General features: G+C 36.2%; 3 protein-coding genes across 4 annotated transcripts in view; 1 reads left to right on the top strand and 2 right to left on the bottom strand.

The window, feature by feature from the left end:
* srpk3 (SRSF protein kinase 3) overlaps positions 1 to 123 on the top strand; it is a 21,010-nt gene extending 20,887 nt beyond the window's left edge. The window contains exon 16 of the mRNA XM_058785080.1: positions 1 to 123. This exon is cut by the window's left edge and continues 568 nt beyond it. The gene's annotated coding sequence lies outside the window, so the exon portion shown is untranslated.
* A 10-nt stretch (positions 124 to 133) lies between these two features.
* On the bottom strand, positions 134 to 3,244 carry tsr2 (TSR2 ribosome maturation factor). Its single transcript, XM_058785081.1, has 5 exons — positions 3,090 to 3,244; positions 2,724 to 2,814; positions 2,544 to 2,635; positions 2,165 to 2,344; positions 134 to 868 (listed from the first exon to the last, which is right to left on the bottom strand). Exons 1-5 carry the CDS (start codon positions 3,168 to 3,170, stop codon positions 746 to 748), a joined length of 567 nt encoding a protein of 188 aa, XP_058641064.1. The 5' UTR covers positions 3,171 to 3,244; the 3' UTR covers positions 134 to 745.
* Positions 3,245 to 3,675: 431 nt separating this feature from the next.
* cdk16 (cyclin dependent kinase 16) overlaps positions 3,676 to 22,759 on the bottom strand; it is a 29,737-nt gene continuing 10,653 nt past the window's right edge. For both annotated transcript variants that reach the window (XM_058784378.1, XM_058784379.1), the window contains 14 exons: positions 20,914 to 21,047; positions 20,413 to 20,538; positions 18,807 to 18,863; positions 18,598 to 18,712; positions 16,753 to 16,847; positions 16,131 to 16,193; positions 15,883 to 16,006; positions 15,466 to 15,586; positions 13,413 to 13,510; positions 13,185 to 13,290; positions 13,015 to 13,057; positions 12,112 to 12,202; positions 11,701 to 11,778; positions 3,676 to 8,303 (listed from right to left, as the gene is read on the bottom strand). In XM_058784378.1, coding sequence (XP_058640361.1) covers positions 8,266 to 8,303; positions 11,701 to 11,778; positions 12,112 to 12,202; positions 13,015 to 13,057; positions 13,185 to 13,290; positions 13,413 to 13,510; positions 15,466 to 15,586; positions 15,883 to 16,006; positions 16,131 to 16,193; positions 16,753 to 16,847; positions 18,598 to 18,712; positions 18,807 to 18,863; positions 20,413 to 20,538; positions 20,914 to 21,047 — 1,289 coding nt within the window. In that variant the 3' untranslated portion in view covers positions 3,676 to 8,265. The remainder of the gene's footprint in view (positions 8,304 to 11,700; positions 11,779 to 12,111; positions 12,203 to 13,014; positions 13,058 to 13,184; positions 13,291 to 13,412; positions 13,511 to 15,465; positions 15,587 to 15,882; positions 16,007 to 16,130; positions 16,194 to 16,752; positions 16,848 to 18,597; positions 18,713 to 18,806; positions 18,864 to 20,412; positions 20,539 to 20,913; positions 21,048 to 22,759) is intronic.

The raw sequence follows: 22,759 nt of genomic DNA, 5'->3' as shown, positions 1-22,759 counted from the left end.
TATGTGTGAGGAATGCTTGTTTGTGAACATACAGAAGACTGTATGAATACTTGACTGAATTCAATAAAGACTTGAGCTCTAAAACCCTGTGTACGGAAGAATAAAGGATCACTTACAAACACAGACTTCATAATGGAGTTTTTTTTTTTTTATATAATCTTGATGTTCTGTAACAATGGAGCCTGTTTTAACATTGTCAATAATAATAATGAGAAAAACTATGAAAACTGTTTATTGTTCCAAACATGCATGATTTTTTTTTTCTTCCACTGACTACAGAAGTTTAGCAAAACCTTTACGCTATGTTTGAAAAAACTCAATACTAAATTGTAAAATCCAGCACTGTATTTTACTGTTGCTGTGAAACTATAGTGACACTAGAGGGCGATAAAGGACTAGTGCAGGCATTAACCAACAAGTAATAAATAAGAGTTCCTGGAAGTCAAAAGATCAGTGTGGTGGCTAGGCCACATCTGGACCATGAAAATGTATATACATATTTGTATATGCACAAAAGACCAGACCAGTTACAAAGCATACACAAATTGATTTCTTTTATGAAGGAACCCCATGAAAGAGGTCCAGTGAGGAAATCCATCAGTAACATCAGTCAGATGCACTGTTCTGTGGGTTTCATGAGTTTGTCACTGTTGCGAATACAGAAGTATTCAGAGCTGGAGAGACAGAGAAGCCCTTAAAATGTCTTAAATTAAGAATTTCATCAGTCCTAATACTGCACGTCCAGTCACTTCTTCCTGCGCACAACCGTCCAGCCATCATCCTCTTCCTCATGACTCGCGGCCCGAGGAGGAAGATGCTGCTCCTTCACTGCCGCACCGTTGACTGAAGCTCCATCACACTCCATAGCCTGAGAAAAACAAACAGACAGAATTCATAAAGGGGACATTTGTTTCTAATACTGCATAATATACTGTTAAAATTCAAAAACATATCAGCCAGTACCAAACATTCTGAACCATTAATTAATAAACATGAAAAAATAACTAAATATATTTACTTTTATAGTTTTTTTGTATTGACTTTAGATGAATATATTTACTTAAAAATGTTAAATGTTATACACACACATAAATAACTATATATTTAAGGAGATTCCCCCCCTTCTATGTAAAGCGCTTTGAGTGCCAAGAAAAGCGCTATATAAATGTAAGGAAATAATATTCATTATTATTATTATATAGAAATATGTTAACATTATTACATCTCTACGTATAATCTATCAAATATATACATGACATATACATGGTGGAAAACCCCCCCACCCCACAAATATAATAATTGTAAGTTTGTGTGTGTGAATGCAAATATTTATATGTGTGTGTGTGTGTATGTGTGTGCATGTATGTATGTATACACACACACACACACACACACATATATATACATACTATATAATATTTCCTAAAATATAAATGTTAAATATAAATATTTGAACATTCATAATAACATGCAAACAAGTAACAAATATTTTGTACCATTAATTGATAAGCAAGGAGGATTTTTTATTATTATTTTTTTATTTCTTTATATCATATATATAAATATATGTACTTAAAATTTTACAAGTATTAAATAATAATATATACATATATATATATATATATATATAATATTTATAAAACACATAAACCTATATATTTTTATATTACATTTATATATTTAAATAACACTTAAAATATTAAATTACTTATTTAAAATACATATATACACAGGCATATATATATATATATATACTAGTGCTGTCAAACAATTTGCATCCAAAATAAAAAATTTTGTTTGCATAATATGTGTTCTGTGTATATTTATTATGTATATATAAATTTGTAATGTAATGTAAATATAAATGTAAATGTAAATATATCAATGTTTCCATTGTCCTCATTTGTAAGTCTTTTTGGATAAAAGCGTCTGCTAAATGACTAAATGTAAATACACACGCATACAGTATATATTTTGAAAATATATATTTTATAAGTAAATATATTTACTATATAAAAATAACATTTTTCTGAAATATATAAATACATAATAAATATACACAGTACACATACATATATTATGTAAACAAAAACTTATTTTGGAGTGTGAATAATTGTTTGACAGCACTAATACACACACACACACACACACAAATATACCATACCTCTTCGTCTTCACTCTCATCATCATCATCAGCAGCAGCAGCAGCAGCAGGTGTTTTGGCAGGTGTGGCCTTCGCTCTCCCAGCGCTCTTCTTCTGAATCAGCTGCTTGATCTGCTCTCTGACCTCCGTCAGTCTGTCCTGCTGACACTGCTGGAACATCTCACACACCTTCTGCGACACCTGTGCGACAGTTTCACACACACACTTACAGATAAACATCATTTACTATGTTTAATAAGACATTTTCCCTCGTACAATGTCAAAAAATTCAGGTTTTACTTTCCTTGTGGGGATATTTGGTACTCACAATGTAGCATAAACAGGTACACACACAGACTGTAAACACCTCCGATTAATATCTATTCAAAACAAAACAAACCTGCGGCAAGCTGCCGTCATCCACCACCGTGTCAAACTCGTTGTTCATCAGGTCAGAGATGAACTCCTCCACCTCGTCCTGCTGCAGCTCATCTGCGAGGAGAAGACACAAGCGGGTTTGCTGTGAACATCACAGATGTTAGATCTACACAGCGTTAGTGAATGATTCACCGGCTCTGACCGTTATCCGTGAAATACTGCTGCAGCGCGTCCACCATCCACTCCGCTTTCTGCTGACTGTACGCGCCTCCGAAACCATTATCCACCGCGATCTGCGAGGAAACACTCAGAGCTACAAATCACAAGATCAGCAACCGCTCGAGATCAAACAGAGCTGTGCAGCTGGACACATATCGTGACAAGACAGAACTTTAAGAGTCGGACGGATGTTTATTGTATATTAACGTCATGTTTACACTTGGCAGCGCTAACTTGCTAACCAGGTAGCAGTCTGGTTTCTGAATTCAAACTAAAGCTTGCTTAATATATATGACACTATTCTACGAAATATACATTTTTCAGAATATAATGTTATAAATTTACTAACTTGTAGCACCGGCCACGTTTCCAAAACAGCCCGAACCGCTTCACTAAACAATTCACGTGTGGAAGACGTGAGCGGCGCCATCTTGAAAAACAACAGACCTGAAGAGTCGATCACAGATTTCACAGGGAACGCTGAAGGTGCACCAGGAAAAATAATCAATCACAGAAATCGCACAAACAACTAACCAACTCGACTTGATTGTTAGTGAAAGTTGCCTGGTAATAATGATAATATATATTAATAAAAAAATATATATATTTTTATTTTGGATGAGTTTGCTTACTCAAGGATCAAGTAGCCTAACGTTACCTGATACAAATTATTGTTCAGAAATGTACACTTTAAAAAAAATAATAATAATAAAAAAAAAAAAATATATATATATATATATTAAGTATATAGTATGAAGTGTATGTATGTATATATACACACACACACACACATACATATATAGCATGTAATCTCAATGATGCATTAAATTGATCAAAATGACTAATAATAATCCCAATATAGCAAATAGAAGTTTTACAAATACATTGTCATTTTTTAAATACGCTTGTATATACTCATAGAAGATAGATGCAACTTGTTCAGAAATGTACATACCTTTATTGAATTGTATATCTTTGATACAATAAATGAACAGAATTATATAACATTTTTAAAGATGTGTGTGGGAATACTGGGGTTATAAGTATGTGGTTTTTATCATAAACAGTAATTCTCTGCAGTAAAACTGGCTCAGTAAGAAACACAAAGCAGGGTGTCAGCATTATAACATTCCTTGGAAAAATTAAACACCAACCCATGCAAGGCTTCGGATAACTTTGGCATTGACCAATAACAAAAGCGGAAAAACAGTCGACGAACCAAGCTGCTGTATTATACATGTTGAGGCGCATATTTACTTCTCAGGAATCTCGAACTGAAAAAGAACTGCATTGGTTTATAATATATCAAGGAAAACACATATCAAGTTTGAAATCCCAATTTTAAATATATAGCTGCTAAAAAGGTCACAAAAATATTGTCAATGCGTGATGGATTTGAAATAATAATGTGAAATAAAAGCAGTTCTTGTCACTTCAGCTTCATTCTGGTTTCCATCCGTGGTCACTGTGAGCCATGTGTGTGTGTCATCAGAAACATATGATTTCCTTCTCTGTTAAAAATATAAACCTTCCTCAAACTTGTGTTTTATATGGAAATGTTCATATGATAGGGAGTCAGTTTGGTGCCATTTGTGCTGACAATGCAAACTAATTTTAAATACCAAAACTGTATTATTTTTTCAATTGATTCTAAAAGGCACATTTAGATGTTGATTCAAAACCAACCTCTTGGATTCGCACATTAATCTCGTAGAGTTTACTGACTCATGCATGAACCTAATTAACATGAAGCCTTCTTTAATAGTGGAATCTGAACAAGTCCAACTCTGGGTGACATATAAATTGAGTTTCCTGGATATGTTAAAACCACAAGCTGACAAAGCACTTGTTATAGTGAGTGTCATTAATGTAATGTAGTCAACATGATAAAATCTTTTCGGGTTACTGTGGTGACTGATCCGATTGTGTGTGGATTTGGGTTTACGTATATATATATATATATATATATATATGGGGAATTATTTTTAATATGTAACGAACATGCAAACTTATAAATATATGATTACCTGTAAATACGAGTTACCCAAATGTTCTTAAACTTTGAAAAGACACATGTAAACAAAAAAAAAAATAGAACAAAACTCAAGTTTGGGACATTGATTATATTGCCAGCAAATATTATTCACATTTGTTCTGCTCCACCTGAATGTTTTACAGCTTGTTTGTGCCAATATTCAAATGAGTCCACTTCCTGCTTCATAATTAACAGAGATGGATCAAGTCGGTTGGAAAGGAGTTCAGCATTCATACAAGCAACAGGAAGTAACAGTCAGCCATATTTGTGTACTGTAAGATTTTCCATGTCAACATACTTCCGATCCACATATTCTTGGGTGTAAATATTGACAATTGCAAGAACTCAAAGATTATAAACAAAAGGGATTTTTAGCATTGCATCAAACATTTTACAACTGTTATTCGTGGTTAACATCCCTAGACTCAAACAGAACAAGTGACCACTCATATATGCATAATTATTTACTGAAAATATACTATGGCCATCTGAGAGGATTTCCTGCATTAGATATCCATGAGATGTGAAATGTACATTAACAATGAACAGTATTGCTTAATGTGTTTAAACCGCTTCAAACATTTCCAGAACAGCAGACCGCATCTCTCCCTTCTTGCATTCACGTATAGACAAACGCCAACTTGAGAAGAGCAGTAAAATGGCTGAAAATTCTGAAACTTTGGGCTTTTTAAGTGTATACAATTGCAAAAGAAAATAATACTGTACTGATCAATGATCAAGTTTTGTTTCGCATAAAATGCCCATTCTAAAAGATTGAGTTGTACAAAATAAACATACTGAAAACCGTATGAAGTCCGTATTTGCTCAAAGTGTCTCCGTGTATAAAAGCATTTCACCTGCAATCATATCAAAACCACACTTATTAAATTCCACATAAAATGGGCAATAAAACAGCCTTGAGTTTTTGCATGACAATTTCTGGCATTTTTTGCGTCTTTTATATTTAATGACATGCAATGCATGCCGAAATCAGAACCAAATTCATTTCAAATCAAGAGGGTTTTCAAAGAAAAGGTTATTGCGTAAATTAGCAATTATTGCGCAGTAATGAACAGTTGGCCACGCTTATCCATTGAAGCCCTTTCACCGTAGTCCATCCTCATTCCAGATGAAAGCTTTCAAGTAGATGAGCCGTTTTCATCCTAACAAACATCAAAACCAAATATCTACACCACATGAGTCTCCTACGGTAGTAACGTCTGGTTACTACATCTTATTTAAAAAAAAAAAAAAAAAAAAAAGAACACAATGAACAATGTCATCAATGATAAGTATAACAAAAATGATATTCTTCTTTGCTTTAAAAATTATACATTGTTAGGAGGACCTTCTCATTGCACCCTCCACACTTCTGATCTGCAAAAAACATTCTAAGGCTATTTACAAGGTACCACAGTCTTCAACTATACAACACTGCCATGCAAGTCTGCATTCTCCTCGTCGAGAGCGTCTCTCACGCACACATATGCAGCACAGGTATTCACGGGTCATCTCCAACAGGGAGGAAGGGAAGTCACAATCTATCACCAGACCAAACATTTTGGGATTGCTTGAATTAATTGAAAAAAATTTGATATTTACTAAAAGTAACACCGACGGAAACTGAGAACAAGTGTTAATCGCCTCTGCATTCAGCTCTAATGGGGTGAATCTTGCAAAAATATCTAGTGATATTTCACCCAGAAATAAAGAGACAAAAAAGGAATTATATTTTACATTAAAATAAATTGTCTTTTTTTTTTTTTTTTGCATGGTGACATTTTTTTGCTTACAAAGTAAATTTCCCTTGTTACTACTGTAATGCGCTTGGAAGTTTTATTTTTTTTTTTACTTTTGACTGCATTTCTCATAATACAGTAAAATTATGCTGTATTACAGGAAAAAGTTACTATAAAATGATTTGCACCGGCAAAAAGAGTATAACAAATATTACTATGCATATATGCTTTAAAAAATACAATATATTAAATACACTGTATTTTAGCAATTTACAAAAGTTTTTTACTATTTAAATTTTTTATTTTTTATTATTATTATTACAGGAATAAGAATTTTGAGACTAATTGCTGATGATGTCACAATGCAAAAAAGAAAAAAGATTAACAGTCCTAAAAATAAATAAATAAATAAAATAAAATAAAATCAAATGTATTATTTTTCTCGTAATTTCAGGGTGAAATATCACCTTGACACTTTTTTTCCCCCCCAGAGATTCACCCAATAAATCACATTTGTGGGACTGTATAAATCGCAGACATTGTGCAGAGAGACCCTGAATCGCACACGCCAGAGGACGGTAGCGTTTTGAATCTGCGGTGTGTTACGCGACACCAATGCGCTCCAAAACCTGCGGAGTATGAACAACCGGGCCGAGATGCAGAACATTATCCACCGCACTCAGCTGTTCTGCAGAGTGACAGAAACCTGAGCCCTATACAATTCGACCGGTTCTCCGCATGCGCCCGAGCATCCCATTAGGAGTTCTCATCGCCCTGACTGAACCGACATAGAAATCAGCTCGGTTTTCACCCAGAGTGACAGGCGTAAGAGCTGCAGTAATGGAAGAATTATCAACAAGACTGCGTCGAGATTATCGGAGGCTTTCCTCAATGCAAGTCAAACGTTCTAAGTTGCGTTGCACTAATAATTCGTCCTTGACACAGTGTAGCTGATCGAGGGTTCACTTGAACATGATGATGGAAATGGAAGCTCATAAATCAAACCAATAGGGATAGAGAGACGGCATGGGGTTCTTTGGTGAAACCGTTTTCTAGATGATCAAACTGTATTGCATGGCAAAAAAAAAAAACATGTAAACAACAACTTAAAAGTGAAATGCTTTTGCAAACAAAAACAAAATCTGACATGTCGTCAATGTTCCGATGAATACAAATAACACAGATTACGGTTGATTACAATGAACCATTGTGTTGGCATAGTACTAAATGTTCGTCTTTGGATGGGAGGGCTGATGACACTAATGAAGGGGACCATTTTCTGGAAGACTAGAGTGACTTGGCTTCTGGATATTAACAGCATTCATGACACGTTCCTTCATAAACTGGCCTTCCTTTTACATTACAATTGAGAAGTATTGCAAAGAAACCAGGCTGATTTGTTTCAGTCAAAGGATGAAGAGTCAGGTCATCCAATAACATTCTGCGTCTGATTGGTTGAGCACAGCGGCTGGATTGACGCAACCGTGTCGAGAAGGTACAGCAAAACAGGAAGAACATGTTTGTAATGTGAACAGGGAAGGGGAAGTGCATTATTCGAAACAAATAAACAATACACAAATCAACATCCTCAGCCTCTCCATGTAAACAACTACAGTGACCCCTTCTAAACACATAATGCCACAGGACTAGCCAATGACTCAGACAGAGAAATGAAAAACAGATATCCCTTCATCTTCACGACAGGAAACGTCTCAACGCGTCCTCCCCGTCCCGAGCCGCCCCACATGCCCTCAGAAGAGCAGACTCTGCCGTTGAGATATGCTGTTGACTGGAAAAAAGAAAGAGAGGAAGTTTAGGCTACATAAACGGACAGCGTTCAGTGGCTAAATGGTGCATGCAACATTGTGCACGATAAAGCCAAATGCACAATCACTCGTAAGGACCGTCAGAGGGTATGAAGGGTCACAAGAGGGAGAGAGAGAGAGAGAGAGAGAAAATCAGCGCTCACTTCATTTAGAGAACTGGGCATGAGAGTGGGCGATTACCAAACCCAAACACACAGCCACCCACACATGCTCAGTTTGATGCTCTAGAGAAGCCTGGGCTGTTTTCTTATTTGATGAGGGAAGAGGGGTATTCGGACAGCAAGCTGCTCTCCTCTGTTTCTGGATATTATAGTTTCTCTGCAAGACTGATCTACAGTGTGCTCCATTTTGTTTTATGTCAAGCTCAAGAAAATATCAGCAAACCCATTGCAGAGAAATGACCCATATCACTTTATTTCCCTCTCTGGCTCTGACTGAGGTCTCTCTACACTTTCACTGCTAGTACATGTAGTAGACAGACATCAGTGTCTGTTTTCAGTCTGCCTAATGAAATAATGAGTAAACTACTCATAATCAAGTCTCTTATCTTATTCATTTAACAGTATATTGTGAAATATTATTACAGTTTAAAATAAATGTTTTCTATTTGAACATATTTTAAAATTCAATTCAGCATCATTCCTCCAGTCTTCAGTATCACATGATCATTCGGAAATCATTCTGAACTGATTTGGTGCATAAGTAACATTTCTTATTATTTTCAGTGTTGAAAATAGCTGCTTAATATTTTTGTGAAAACCGGGATACATTTTTTTTTCAATATTCTTGAATAAATTAAATAGAAATCTTTTGTAACATTATAAATGTCTCTACTGTGACTTTAAATCAATTTAATGCATCCTTGCACAATAAAAGTATTAATTTCCCTTACAATAAAAACAATCTTTTCGACCGTAATGTATTATTATACACAGGTGGAACAATTTCAATCGGACGGCACCAGCCTTTGGCATTTCATCAGTGATTTCAATACTAAGACTTTGAGAGCATGGATTAATATTCATATTTAGCACTGACTTTAGTGCTCTGTATAAACGCTGAATAATTATAAGCTCTGGCCTGACAGCTTCATCAATTCGTGAACTGAATACATATGAGGTCTGAGTGGAAGATGATGAGTTTTTTCACAGGAGAACCAGCTTATGAACATAGACGCTTAATGAGGATGAATGTCTCATTAAATGTTTCTCAGCTGAATTATGTAACTTCAGCCCATTAATTACCAATATTTTTAGATCACCAAAACATTCTGGGTTTTAGTTTATTTTACAATCAACAATGAACAGGAAATTCCCTCATTTTGCAAATGTTTTAACCATTTGCTGAAAACCAACATGGCAACCCCGGTTTTGACATGCACATCATGCGGATTGCCGAAACGGGCAGTGGAAGTCTGGGCACATTTTAATTGTAATGAGCTTATCATACCATACACAGAAAAGGAAAAACGTGACAGATGAGTGTGTTAATGTATTGATGTAATCTGCTGGTGCAATGCATTGTCTGTGTGTTCTTATTTACTTCAGTGATGGAAGCTAATGTATTTCTAATTTCAAGCAGTGCATGAGTCCATTACATCTTAAAGTCTACCTATGCACTCTGTTAAGAGAGAAATGTCTTTTTGAAATGACTGAGGAGTGATTCAGATGTGATCAATTCCTGTAGGGTACAACTGGACAGTACAGATGAACAGGAAACTCAAGGGAAGAAATATTGTTTTGTTGTTTGTGACCTCCTGCCTTGAGCGGAGGGTGACAAATATGTACCTAAGGTATGCCGGAACCTTAGACATCTTTGCAAAAGCTCTGAAGCGCAGTGAAGCAGTGGTGTAAATCAAAAAAAAAAAAAACAAAGCAGCACATACACATAGGCAGGGAGAGAAAAGAGACAGAGAGACCGTGGGAAAGACAAGAGCAGAAAACAAAGTTAGCAGTGAATGAGCTGCATAATACATGGTGCTTAACAAGAACTTCCTCATGAGAATTTCTAACGCAACGGCATCATCGCAAAAAGCCTATATGAGAAACAAACTTAGAATTGCAGATAGAGAATAAAGAGAAAAGGATGGATGTTAAGAAGAAAGAGAAAGAGATCCTGTTTAAATGTGTTATTGAAATCCATTTTGGAGATCTTAATACCAGGTGTAAACCAAACCAATGTGATGCAGTCAGAGATGAAGGATACATTAAGCAAAAAAGAAAGAATGAGGGATATGAAGAGAGAGAGAAAGATGAGTAAATCAACATCTCCGACCACAGCATGGTGAGAAGACAACTATCAGGAGAGAAGACGAGCAATGCGAGAAGAATGAGAGAGCACACAAAATGAGCCGTGTCATGATGTGCAATAGAGTTCACCTCTCATTTGATGAACATGAATAATATCCGGGAGGAATATGGCTGAGATGATGGTATGGGATCAGTGTGCTCAGCCAAGTCATATAAATTATAGACTCTGCCTCAGTCGAATCATCTAATGTATACTGCATACAAAAATATAGCAAGAACTGGCTGGCTTTATGCAATTTGTGGGAGTCGGGGTACACAGGTTATGAGGTTATATAGGTTTTTTACACCAAATACACAAAATAATGTTCTTTTTAGCAATGTCATATGACCCCTTTAATGATTGCTATCGGGATGTGAAGAGACACACCAATTTGCAATATCAAGCAGCAAAACGAGCTGTTTTGTACAGCTAAAAATAGCTGGAAGCGAATGACCCCGGAAGCCAGACACATTAAATTTACAAATGGCCACGCCAACTCTTACGGCAAAAATAGTGGATAGGTGGATACATTTGAACACCTTCATTCCCATTCTTCAGTTGGTGTTACTTCTTTTGTAATGAATTTACTGTTATTGTAAAATGTTGACAGTAAAAATAATGAACAAGTAGGTGTGTCCAAACATGTAACTAGTAGTGTCAGTCTGCGAGAAAATAAAAATACAGCTGCTAAAGTGCTATGAAGAACTACTCGGTAGTTGTAACAAAAATAGTAATGCTAATGGTGTTTTGTTTGAGACAGAAAGTAAATATTCTTTAGCAAATATTCTTTTGTCTGATTTCAGATTTATCCTCCAGAATTACATTCAAATGTCACACAAAAAACACAGTTGGTCAATTTATAGCCCTTGTCTGGATGGTTCTTGGCCAGACTGAGATAAATGTCGGCAAGATTTTCACAAGACTATAAAAATTCTGACTGTTTGAGAGTAACGCCAGTTGACATGCTGCCATATACAGAGAGGACAGAAACACACGGTACACTGATGGATGAAGCTCAAAACTATCATCATGAATCATCATTCATCCAACATTTGCGTTTTGTGGTTTTACCCGATTCTGACAGGGAATTCGTCCTCATTCCAGGCTCCTTCTCCAGTTGAACTTCTTGAAGTGCAAATATTGATGTAGCTGGCAGGGAGAAATTGGACAGTTATATTAACACGCTGAACTAAAACTAGGGCTGATATATAACATTAAGAGTCAAAATCTGTGCAAGCTTATTTCAGCACACACCGACTTGATTCAGTACAAATACAGAATAGCTCATAGCGGCTCGGTGGAATTAAAGGTCTCTCAAAGTAAAGTGTGTGTATGTGTGAGACTTCTGTCTGGCACTTTAATAATTCTATCTGTCAGTGTGAGGTGTGTGTGTGCACATGAATCTGTTATCTGGCACCATCATAAATCTCCTTAGTGGAAGGAGATGTGTGTGTGTGTGTGCGCGCGTGTACGTGAACTCACTGTCTGGCAGTGTGAGAATTCTCTCTCCCAGGCAGTGGAAGTATGGGTGTCTCATGGCTTCCTCTGCTGCGATCCGTTTCTTCCCCTCAAACTAAGACAAAGTTCAGTGTTAGTCAAGCACATATGCAAAACGCTAAATAACTAAACAACTGACTAAAAAACACAATATTATTATACACTATTATTCAAAAGTTTAGGGCAGTATGAAATTAAGAAAGAAAGAAAAAGTATTTAAATTTATTTTTATTTTTTTGGCACGGATACATTAAATGGATCAAAAGTGAACGTGAAAGACGTTTATAAGACATTGTTACAAGAGATTTCCAGTTCAAATAAATCTGTTCTCTTGAATTTTATATCATCAAAGATTCTTTAAAAAAATGCTTTCCACAAAAATATTAAGCAGCACAACTGTTTTCAACATTGATAATTATAATAAATGTTTCAAATCAGAATATTAGCATGATTTCTGAAGGATCATGTGACAATGAAGAATGGAATAATGATGCTGAAAATTCAGCTTTGCATCACAGGAATAAATGACATTTTAACATATATTCAAATGGAAAACAGTTATTTGAAATAGTAAAAATATTTCATAATATTAGCATTTTTACTGTATTTTGATAAAATAAACATTTCTCTTAAAAAAACATTCCACAACCGAAAACCTTTGAACTATAGTATAAGGCAAGTTAACAAAACACTCACACATTTTTATAATTCAACATGAAATTACAATGGTAGCCTAACAATGTTAACTTTAGAGCAGAATTTGTCTCATATTTGAAGCTTAAAACATTGCTTCTGTTATTTTTACCTGTGAAGCTGCTTTGAAACAGTCTGTATTAAGTGCTATATAAGTAAACGTGACTTTAGTTGACTAAATAATACACAAATCACCTGCAGCAGTTTCGACAGAAGTTCAACTCCATCATTGTCCAATCTGCAAGAAAAAAAAAAAAAAAAAAAAATGCAACTTCAGTAAATGACCTCCAACAGCGTGTGGTTTTTTTTTACAGCAGGAACGATGATCGTTTCAGGCATCAGGCCCAGAGGACAGCTGTCGTTACCGTGGAGTGTGGTTGTGGAGACAGTCGGCGCGGTACCGGGGGTAGTTATAGGAGATGAATTCCTCGTTGGAGGTTATTCCGGGCCAGGTCTCCTCTGTGGGCGTACCTATGTAAAGACGCAGGAGGGTTTATAAATATCACAGTGACACACACGGAGACAAACTGTCAGATCTAGAGCCAGAGAGAGCAGAGTGTGAGAGGAGGAGAGAGTGGGTGAGAGAACAGTACCGAGCAGTTTGAAGATAAAGTGCAGCTCCTCCTCCACCGTGGAGCCCGGGAACAAGGGTCGACCTGTAGACATCTCATAGAAGATACAGCCAACACCCCTGCAATGAGAGTCATTAAAACTCAATTCAAGTTCACCCCCACAGAAGCTATGACATAAGAAGAGTGTGCTCTGATTTTACCACAGTAGAAACAAGAGTCCGATTATTAGCTCACTATTTGAATCCAAAACACCATGGTATAAGAAATAATTTTACAGAGATGTGAGCTTGCAGTCTGAACTGAATTAACAAGGTAGAAGTGTTTGGTACAGAGAAAAATTGAATTTTCATTACAATTATAGTCTTGATCATTTTGTTATGTGCTTGTCATTTTCACAGTTCTGTTTAGCTTTAATTCATTTTTATTTCAGTTGCAGTTTTAGTAATTTTAGTACTTCAGCTTAAATTTATTTCAGTTACTTGCCAGTTAGTTCATTGTTTTTTGGTTTTTTATATGGAAAATTCATTTTGCTATTGCCACCATGTACGTCATGTGTTAGATGGATGCCTTTGGCCATTGCATCATGTCTTGTTCTTCAGAGGTTGTGTCAAGTTAAAAGAAGTTCAAAACTGTGTCTTTGACATCTGCTGCACTACATCTAGCTGTTTTTGAAGGCAAGAATGCATGCTGTAACATGGCAGCAATAACAATATTTTTAAAAAAAACCTGAAGAAAGCTTGAATTTTCCATTAAAAAAAATTTAATCATAAAATCAAAAAATAATTTTATAAAAATAAAAAATAAAAAAACTTTCAAAACTGATAATCAGTGTTGTTAACTAAAACTAGGAAAGTTAAAAATCATTTTCAGTAATTGAAATAAAGCTTAAATAAAAAACATTATAAACATTAGATGAAAAACTTGATTTTAAAATACTTGGATGGAAGCCAGGGCTCATATTCACAAAACATCTTAAGGCTAAAAGTAGCTCATAACTCGCCGATTTAGGAGAAAATCGTAAAAATAATGGGCGTGTAAGTCCTAAATTTAGGACTCCTAAATTTTTGCTCTAAGAGTATTTCACAAAGCATTTTAGCGCTAAAACTAGCTCCTAAATCTGGGAAACGTTAGGAGTAGTGAAGAGGACTCTTAAGTCACAAACTATCCTAAAATGGCTGTTGGCGGCAATCTGCATCGTAACTTAAACATTTTACAAACATTTGACAATAATGAACTTTTAAAAGGGTATCGCCTTTGGTTTTGGAGGTTATCCCAACTCCAAATTTTCCTTTGATTATATAAAAAAATTCTGTTTTATTTTATATTTTACTGAATTTTATGATTGTTTTGTACAGCACTTTGGTCCATGTAAGCTGGGTTTAAATGTGCTCTATAAATAAAATGTACTTACTTCATTAACCAGTCGGGCAAGTAACAGGTGTTCTTGTGTCCAGCATGGTTTTCTTTTATGTTTGCATGTCTTACTATCAGCCATGATTATTCTACTCTGATCATATGACACTTGCATTTTAAAAATGTTTATTTGAATGTGGCAACATTTTTATTTTTCAAACTTTTTTTTTTTTTTTTCAACCCATTTCTATGAATAAATCTCTGACTGAGACTCCTCCCCTATCAGCCAATCACTTTGTGCATAGTTAGTAAGCATGCTGACATCATCCATAGCAACGAGGTCAACCCCGTCCCCTTACTCTGAGCTTAAGACTTCTCTCTGTTCCTTAGTAAGAGTTTGTCTCAGCAGCTTTGTGAATAGGTTTTAAGAGAAAACTCTTATCTAAAAACGTTTACTGCTATTTAGGAGAACTCTTAGTGGTAAGATAAAATGTTTTGTGAATACGGGCCCAGAAATGTTACCTTGGCAACTAACTGAAATAAAGTTTTAGTAGAAGTATTAAAACTAAAACAAGAAATAAATTAAAGCTAAATAGAAATAAAAAAAGCGCTTAAAATTACTAAAATTATTAATAAATACTATAATGGTGTATCAAAATACTAAAATAACACTGACACCACAAATAAACCAAGTAAGATAAATTATCAGGTGGATGCTCACCACATGTCAATCTGAGTGGAATAGTCGGTGCTGCCCAGCAGGATGTCAGGGGGGCGGTACCAAAGCGTCACCACCTCATTGGAGTAGGTCTTGGTGGGAATCGATTTTGCTCGTGCAAGACCTGAAGACCAAACAAAAAAATAATTATTTAAAAGGAGTTTGACCAATTTCAGAAAGCTTAGTAGAGCTTTACAAGATATTACACATCCACTTAAGCCCTATCAGACGTTTAGTACACTAGGTGCTTTTAGCTAAAGCAACAGTACAATGATTACAGAGACAAAGCAACTGGAGCAACCTGAGGTTAAGTTTTCGAGTAGGTAAGTGGGCAGCTGGTTTTCATTAACACCACCCACACCATGAGAACACAGTAAGAGCAAGGATGAGTTAGTTACAGCAGGTTTGTATGTTACAGACCAAAGTCAGCCAGCTTTAGCTCCCCGCGGTCGTTGATCAGGAGATTTTGAGGTTTGAGGTCTCGGTGAAGAACTTTACGTCTGTGACAGTAGTTCAGACCTCGCAACAGCTGAAACAGGAACAGCTGAGATGGAAAAAAAAAAAAAAAAACACACATGTGAATAATAAGAACACCGTCTATGATTGCCAAGTGCAGCAGAACGATTATGAGAAACAGAAATGAAAGACATTTGTCAAAGAGGCCTTACCTTGACATTGTGCATATGAATGCTGTTTCCACAGTCATCTAGGTACTGTTTCAGGTCTTTATCCTAGGAGATAAAGGAAGTCATTAAAGTAATAGATGAATAAACAGAACTTATATTATATGAAACTTGTGTAACTTTTGAAACTTGTGTAAACTAATTTTTTAAATGAACAATTAACAACACATTCACATGTTCTCTGATGTTGGTTAATTGTTACATGACAATGCTTGTAAACAAAAATATTTATTTATTTAGATTGATTTATTTTAATTCTGAATTTAACTATTTTTAGTTTTTCATTTAGCTATGACATTGTTGTCATTTTAAGATCCTTGTTTTTGTGCCAGATAAATCTGCTCTATAATTTAATTTTAAGCTATTATGTAGACAGATATGCCATCCATAAATCATTTCAATTGAATTAACTACGTTTGTTTGGACGAGAGAAATTTGACTGTACTCTAACTACTTCAAATTATGAGCGGCATGCAACTTGGCAAGCTACGGTTTCCAAATAGCTTCTCCAACGCTGGTGTGTAGATGACTGTGTGTGTGTGAGATCATAAGTACAGTTAAAAAGTGTACAGAGTGCAGTGAAATACTACACATGTGAGTGACTCACCAAGTACTCGAACACGAGCGTAAGAGACTTCTGAGTGTGGATGATGTCATGAAGAGTCACAATATTGGCGTGTTTCAGGTCCTTCAGCAGAGACACTAGAGGGGCACAGAAAGCAACAGATTATTCCTCAAACACATAACCTCTGGTGCTTCACACACCTTTATGAATATTCACTAAATGACAAGGACGAACGACAAGCTAGACAAAGTTAGCCTGAAGCAAACATTACTGCAAAAAATTTTTTTTTTCCTACACAAAATCAACCTTAAACAGACTTTTGCTTCTGTACCTTTGAGACTGACGTGATGTGTAAATGACCTTAATTACGGTTGCAAATAAGCTCTCCTTCCCATATTATAAAACCCTTTTACCCAGCTGAAATACCATGTAACAAAAGCCGTCGATAGTGCATTTAGAGTTTCACTGGCTAGTTTAGAACATCCTACATATAAAAGTACAAATTTCTGTCACTGCGCAATAGGCTTGGGCGGTTTCCAAATTCTGATACCGTCAAACCTCCTCCCTATTTTACCTCGGTATACGGTATTACCGTGAATAATAAAAAAATTATGACATAAGGCTCAGACAGTGTCACCAAACTGTTGGCTTGTGCCTAAACCGTTCAGAAACTGAATACCAAACACTAATACTGAAACAATAACATGCACAACAATATTAACAACTTTTATTAGCAACAAATAGCAGTTTAGAAAAAAGTGCAAATACAACAGTCAAACAGAATTAAATTAACATAAACATCCATATTATAAAAAGTATTGCAAAGCGGCTGTCGGTGGACCTAGATGTTGGTCCTGCATCGGGAGGCGTTGAAACTGTTGCACCAACCTGATCTCACAGAATTCCGTGTAATGTTCACGGACTTAATTAACCTCCGAATCTGTGGTGACATCACGGAATCGCCGAAAATTCCGTGCTGGGCTCACAAGGCACCAGCCGTGGTCCACGCACGGATTCACTGGTTCAACACCAGCGCTGCATCGGACCACGTAAAAAGAGAGACTCCGATGCAGTTATACATTCACTGGAGTACCTGACCCCACCCCTACCCTAAACCTACCCAGTTCTGAACAATAATGATGACGATAAATTTCCCAGTATCGCGTCGGCATATTGATGCTAAGGGTTTCCGTGCGTGGAGCACGGCTGATGCCTGTCAGTGACTTACATTGGTATCACTTCTGTGAGCCCATCACGGAATTTTCGGCGATTCCGTGATGCCACCACAGATTCGGGGGTTAATTAAGTCCGTGAGCATTACACGGAATTCTGTGAGATCATGTTGGCTGCACTGAGTGAACTCAGGTCCATCCTCGCAGCAGTGTGAGTGGATGGTGGTTTCGTATATGCGACCTTAGGTTCGAGGTATTTCCATCTCTCGCGGTCACCTTTTTGTTGCACAATTTGCAAATTGCCTCGTCCGTATTTACCGCCTCTCCCTTCTCGTTCGGTCGAAACCCGAAATACTGCCAAACTGCAGAAGTTGTGTTCTTTTTCGAGACCAGGTCACTTGGTGCGCGACTCGCCATCTTTCCCCCTCTCTCTCTTTCTCCTCCACGCTGTCACGTGATGACAACCAAGCATACGCATTTTTAGGCATTAAATAAATTATATTTAATATATATCCTCGTCTCCTATATAAGTGCATTGTTTTTTATGACGGTATAACGGTATTGAAACTGATACCGTTGCTATTTTTAGATCCCGCGGTATACCATATTACCGTATTACCGCCCAAGCCTACTGCGCAAGCATGTGGGAAATTTGGGGCAGTAGTTTGGTGATCTAATTTTAGTGCTGATCCACTACGGCATGCTTGTAACTCACCTTCTCTAATGGCAGTGCACGGAGCTCCTTCCTCGTGCTCCAAACGGATCTCCTTCAGAGCCACCAGGTTATCCGTCAACTTACTGCGGCCTTTATATACTGTAGCGTAGGTGCCCTGAGAGAGAAAAAGATGCACAGTAACGTGACTATGGTGCATTAAAATGCTGTTTTGGAACAGAGTTACTATGATAAACTGACTGTGAAGTTACCTCTCCTAGTTTATCCAGTTTTACATACGTCTCCAACTTCCCAAATCCAATCTCAGACTGCAAACACACAAAGACAAAAACTATGTCACAACATGGTCCTAAAAAGCATCACTAAAACAACACGGGGATACAGGGCAGAAAATTTCAAAGGCATTCATGTGAACTCATTAGAATGCTCCCATTTCAGACGGCTGGGCTGGGCTGGGCTGGGCTGGACTGGGCTGGGCTGGTCGTAGAGGTTTATATAACACACATAGACAACATGAGCTAAAATATCCCTCCCCAAAATAAATAGGGAACAACTGAAGTGTAACAAATGAAGTGTTTAAACGCATTACAGATCAAGCGTGTGTCAACAGCACTGAATAAACATCACGGTCTGGGTTTATGTGTCATATCAAGGGCAGCTGAACTCGTGGTCTAGCATAATAATGAATTAAAAACATGATTTTTACATTTTGTCAAGAATACTGTTCAGAACATATCTCGCCCCAATATGACTTATTCAGGACTCTATTTTGCATTGCGACTTTATTTACAGATAAATTAAAGTTATTTCCCTTTCAAACTTAATGTGGGGAAAAAAATCCATATGACTAAATTCCTTATCTTTTTTGTAATGAATTTAATTTATTGATTTAGTTTGTATTTTGTATTGCTGTCTATATGTGCTTAATATGTGCTTATATCTTTACGTGCTTAATTTTCATGAATAACAATGTTATAATGTAAAATAAAATGTATAAATAAATTTAAAAAACTAATAATTCTATAATGAATAATAAAACTAGGCTTCAGTTTTATTTTGAAAAATAGAGTTTGTGTGTTCCTTTTTATTTCTGGGGTGAAATATGACCTGGCCATTTCTTTGTGTGGCTCACTCATTATCCTGTGACACTGTGCGACACTAATATTTTGAGAAGGTTTTAGCAGCGAGACATGCCGTGAAAGTTTGTCTTGTCTGTGCGTTCACAATGATTTCAAAGCACTGACAATGTGACCCTGAACAAACAAGACAAGTCAAGGAGAAGAGAAAAGACACTCAAAGAGAGAGAGTGACAGAGAATGAAAGATCGAGCAAAAGAACTGGTGGCAAAAGAAAACAAAGACAGAAAATGGAGGGCATGAGTCTAAAAGTGCAAGTCCAAATTAAAATGTGTTAAATAAATAAAATAAATATCTTTATTTGATTTTACACCAGGATCAAGGGCTATATTTATGGCAAACTCAGGAGTAATCGAAAAAAAAAAATTTAAATAAAACTTTAATGACAATAATTATTATAATAATAATAATAATAATAATAATACAATAAAAATAATGTAATAATATTGGTAAATTATTTTATGTTCTACATCTTGTATATACAGTCTGGTCATTTCTATTTCTATCTTTCATTTATAACTGGATTCACTTTGTATGATTATGTATGGATACAGTCTATCATATTAAATGATGTTATGAAATATTTTAGACTAATATGACATGGGCCGCACTGAAAAGGTGAACAACCTCACAAATTGGATTTGAGCAGAAAATTGGGCACAAGCAGAAGCTGAAAAAAGGAAAGAGGTTTACAGAAAGAAAACCAACGGAGAGGCATTACCAGCGATACTCTGCGTAATCTCCGGCTGAGCGGTTTGTCAAACAGGGGGCTGTTGAGGCTGAATTTCTCCAGGTAGCCATCAGGAAGCCTGATATCAGCAGGCAGAGACAGACGTTTGTTTATGTCCTGAGAGGGAAGGAGGAGGAGGGAGGGGGCCATTATTAGTTAAGGCCTAAAGGTTTCGTTACACTCAGTAACAGTAATAACCCATCTGGCCCGCAGGCTAGTCATCTAACTGATGGGTACCATGCCGTGGAGCATTTTCAGTACCCACAATGCACCATTAGTCACACGCAACTGATGTAGTACCTTCAATAGCAACAAACAAGCTAATGGTTATTATGTGGTACACGGTTTAATTCAAGCAAACAAAACAAAAACAAAGCTAAGCCATGGAAAATTGCATGTTTTTATTACCAAACACGTCATGTATTATTCAGTATCCCACTCTAAAAATACTGACTAGAAAAAAGTAAAGCATGGTCAGAAACGTGAACATACCTCGTTGGAAATTTTGCGACCGGGGTTGTTTCTCAGACGAACTCGGACGGGGCTGTGCACCTCATCAGAGGAAGTGGCCGAAGCCTGATCGCTTTCTCCATCTGAACCCATTTTTACATCCTCATGGACGATTTCTGCATTTACAGACAACCACACACACAAACAAACATTGGCATGCTTTGCCGACGTCACGATTCAGATGATACTGGTAAAATGTATTGAATAAATCAAATCTGATGTTTCTAAACGTCTTTCCACCACTTCATTATTTTATTTTAAAACCAATGTAATGATGATGTATCATCTATGAGCCTGCAATACTCTCCAAATGCATCTCTTGCACATTTATCTGTCTGTCTCTGATGCATTTATATGACTCTGAGATTCATACCACACTACAGCTGAGGAACTACTTAGCTGCTCTGAAAGGAGATCCGTCTCGTACCCACACAAAAGGAAAAAAAATAGAAGTCATTATCTTCCACTCTCATTTATTCACTCACTGTCCCATCCCCCCCATTAAACCGTAATACAACCTCCCACCCCCTCTCACTCCACACACACACACACACACACACACACACACAGCCTGTCTATCCGTGTATAATAGTGCAGTGGTTCTCAACTGATTTTGCTTCAGGATGCAAATTTTACATTAGACATTAAGAAGCGACCCAGGCAAACCAGAATCACGAGTAGCACAAAATTAAACAAAAATGTCCTAATAAATCAAATACTGAAATGCAAACTGAATAACAACAACTGAATAGGAACATTTTTCACATTTCTCTTGAATTTACAATAGTTTTATGCTCTTGGCAGACCATAAATAATGTGGTTTAGGTTGTATTATGTTTTACCTTGCATGGATTTTATTCATACTTTCAGAATTAGGGCATGAAAACCCACTTATTTAGTCTGCCTTTTATGTAGTGTCTTATAATCAGTGCTATGATTTATAATCCCATGATTCATGATTATTTAAATCATTACGATTTATTTCTATTCTATTCTATTTTGCTTTATCAACATTTCTTCGTGTTAATATCATTGCTTATATTTTGCGTCAATTGCTTGTTTACACCAACTGCATCGGATTTGTTTGAAAGGTGCTATAGGTTATCTTCTACCAAGTGACATTGGTAAAAATATGAAAATACCGTATTGTCTGATTGGATGCATGTCCTTTAACAACAAAAGATATGGGAAATGTGTCTTTCTCCTTCTCTTGATAAGCAGACTTATTTTGCTCTCCTACTTATGCATAATTATACGGTTAGCTGCATTTTATCATTTACATTTAACACCATTTTTCCCTGGGTTGCAATCCACCAATTGAGAACCACTGTAACAGTGTATGCGTCTACGCTGCATTTCACGAGAGTCCAGTTGTTCAGCAAGGTTGGGAATCAAGAACTGGTTTCTTTTTCTAAAGAAAACGTAATAAAATAATTTTATGATGTTCGGTTTCTCTAAGAGTCTCGAAACTTCTGCATTTTTACATCGATGTGGACGGAAGTCCTAAAAAAAAGAAAGAAACATGAGCACATTTTTTTTTAAATTCAACATTTAATTTAAGCAAGCAGTCCACTGCTTTTTGCAATTAAAATTTCACCTTTAAATGCACCTTTTCAGGATACATATGCTGTTTTGCAGCCGATAAATGTATGAGATCATTTCAGCAGAACAGTAATAACAAAATCAGAAGCAATTGCACAATCAAAAACTCGTATACAGTTCTAGAAAAATATTATTGTACCTTTGCTGTCTTTATCCCTCCTAATCCCATGACTATGGGTTTAAAGGAATAGTTCATCCAAAAATTTAAATTCTGTCATCATTTACT

This window comes from Onychostoma macrolepis, chromosome 08, assembly GCF_012432095.1.
Source record: "Onychostoma macrolepis isolate SWU-2019 chromosome 08, ASM1243209v1, whole genome shotgun sequence".
Lineage (NCBI taxonomy): Eukaryota > Metazoa > Chordata > Actinopteri > Cypriniformes > Cyprinidae > Onychostoma > Onychostoma macrolepis.
This window is presented reverse-complemented; position numbering and strand designations above follow the sequence as displayed.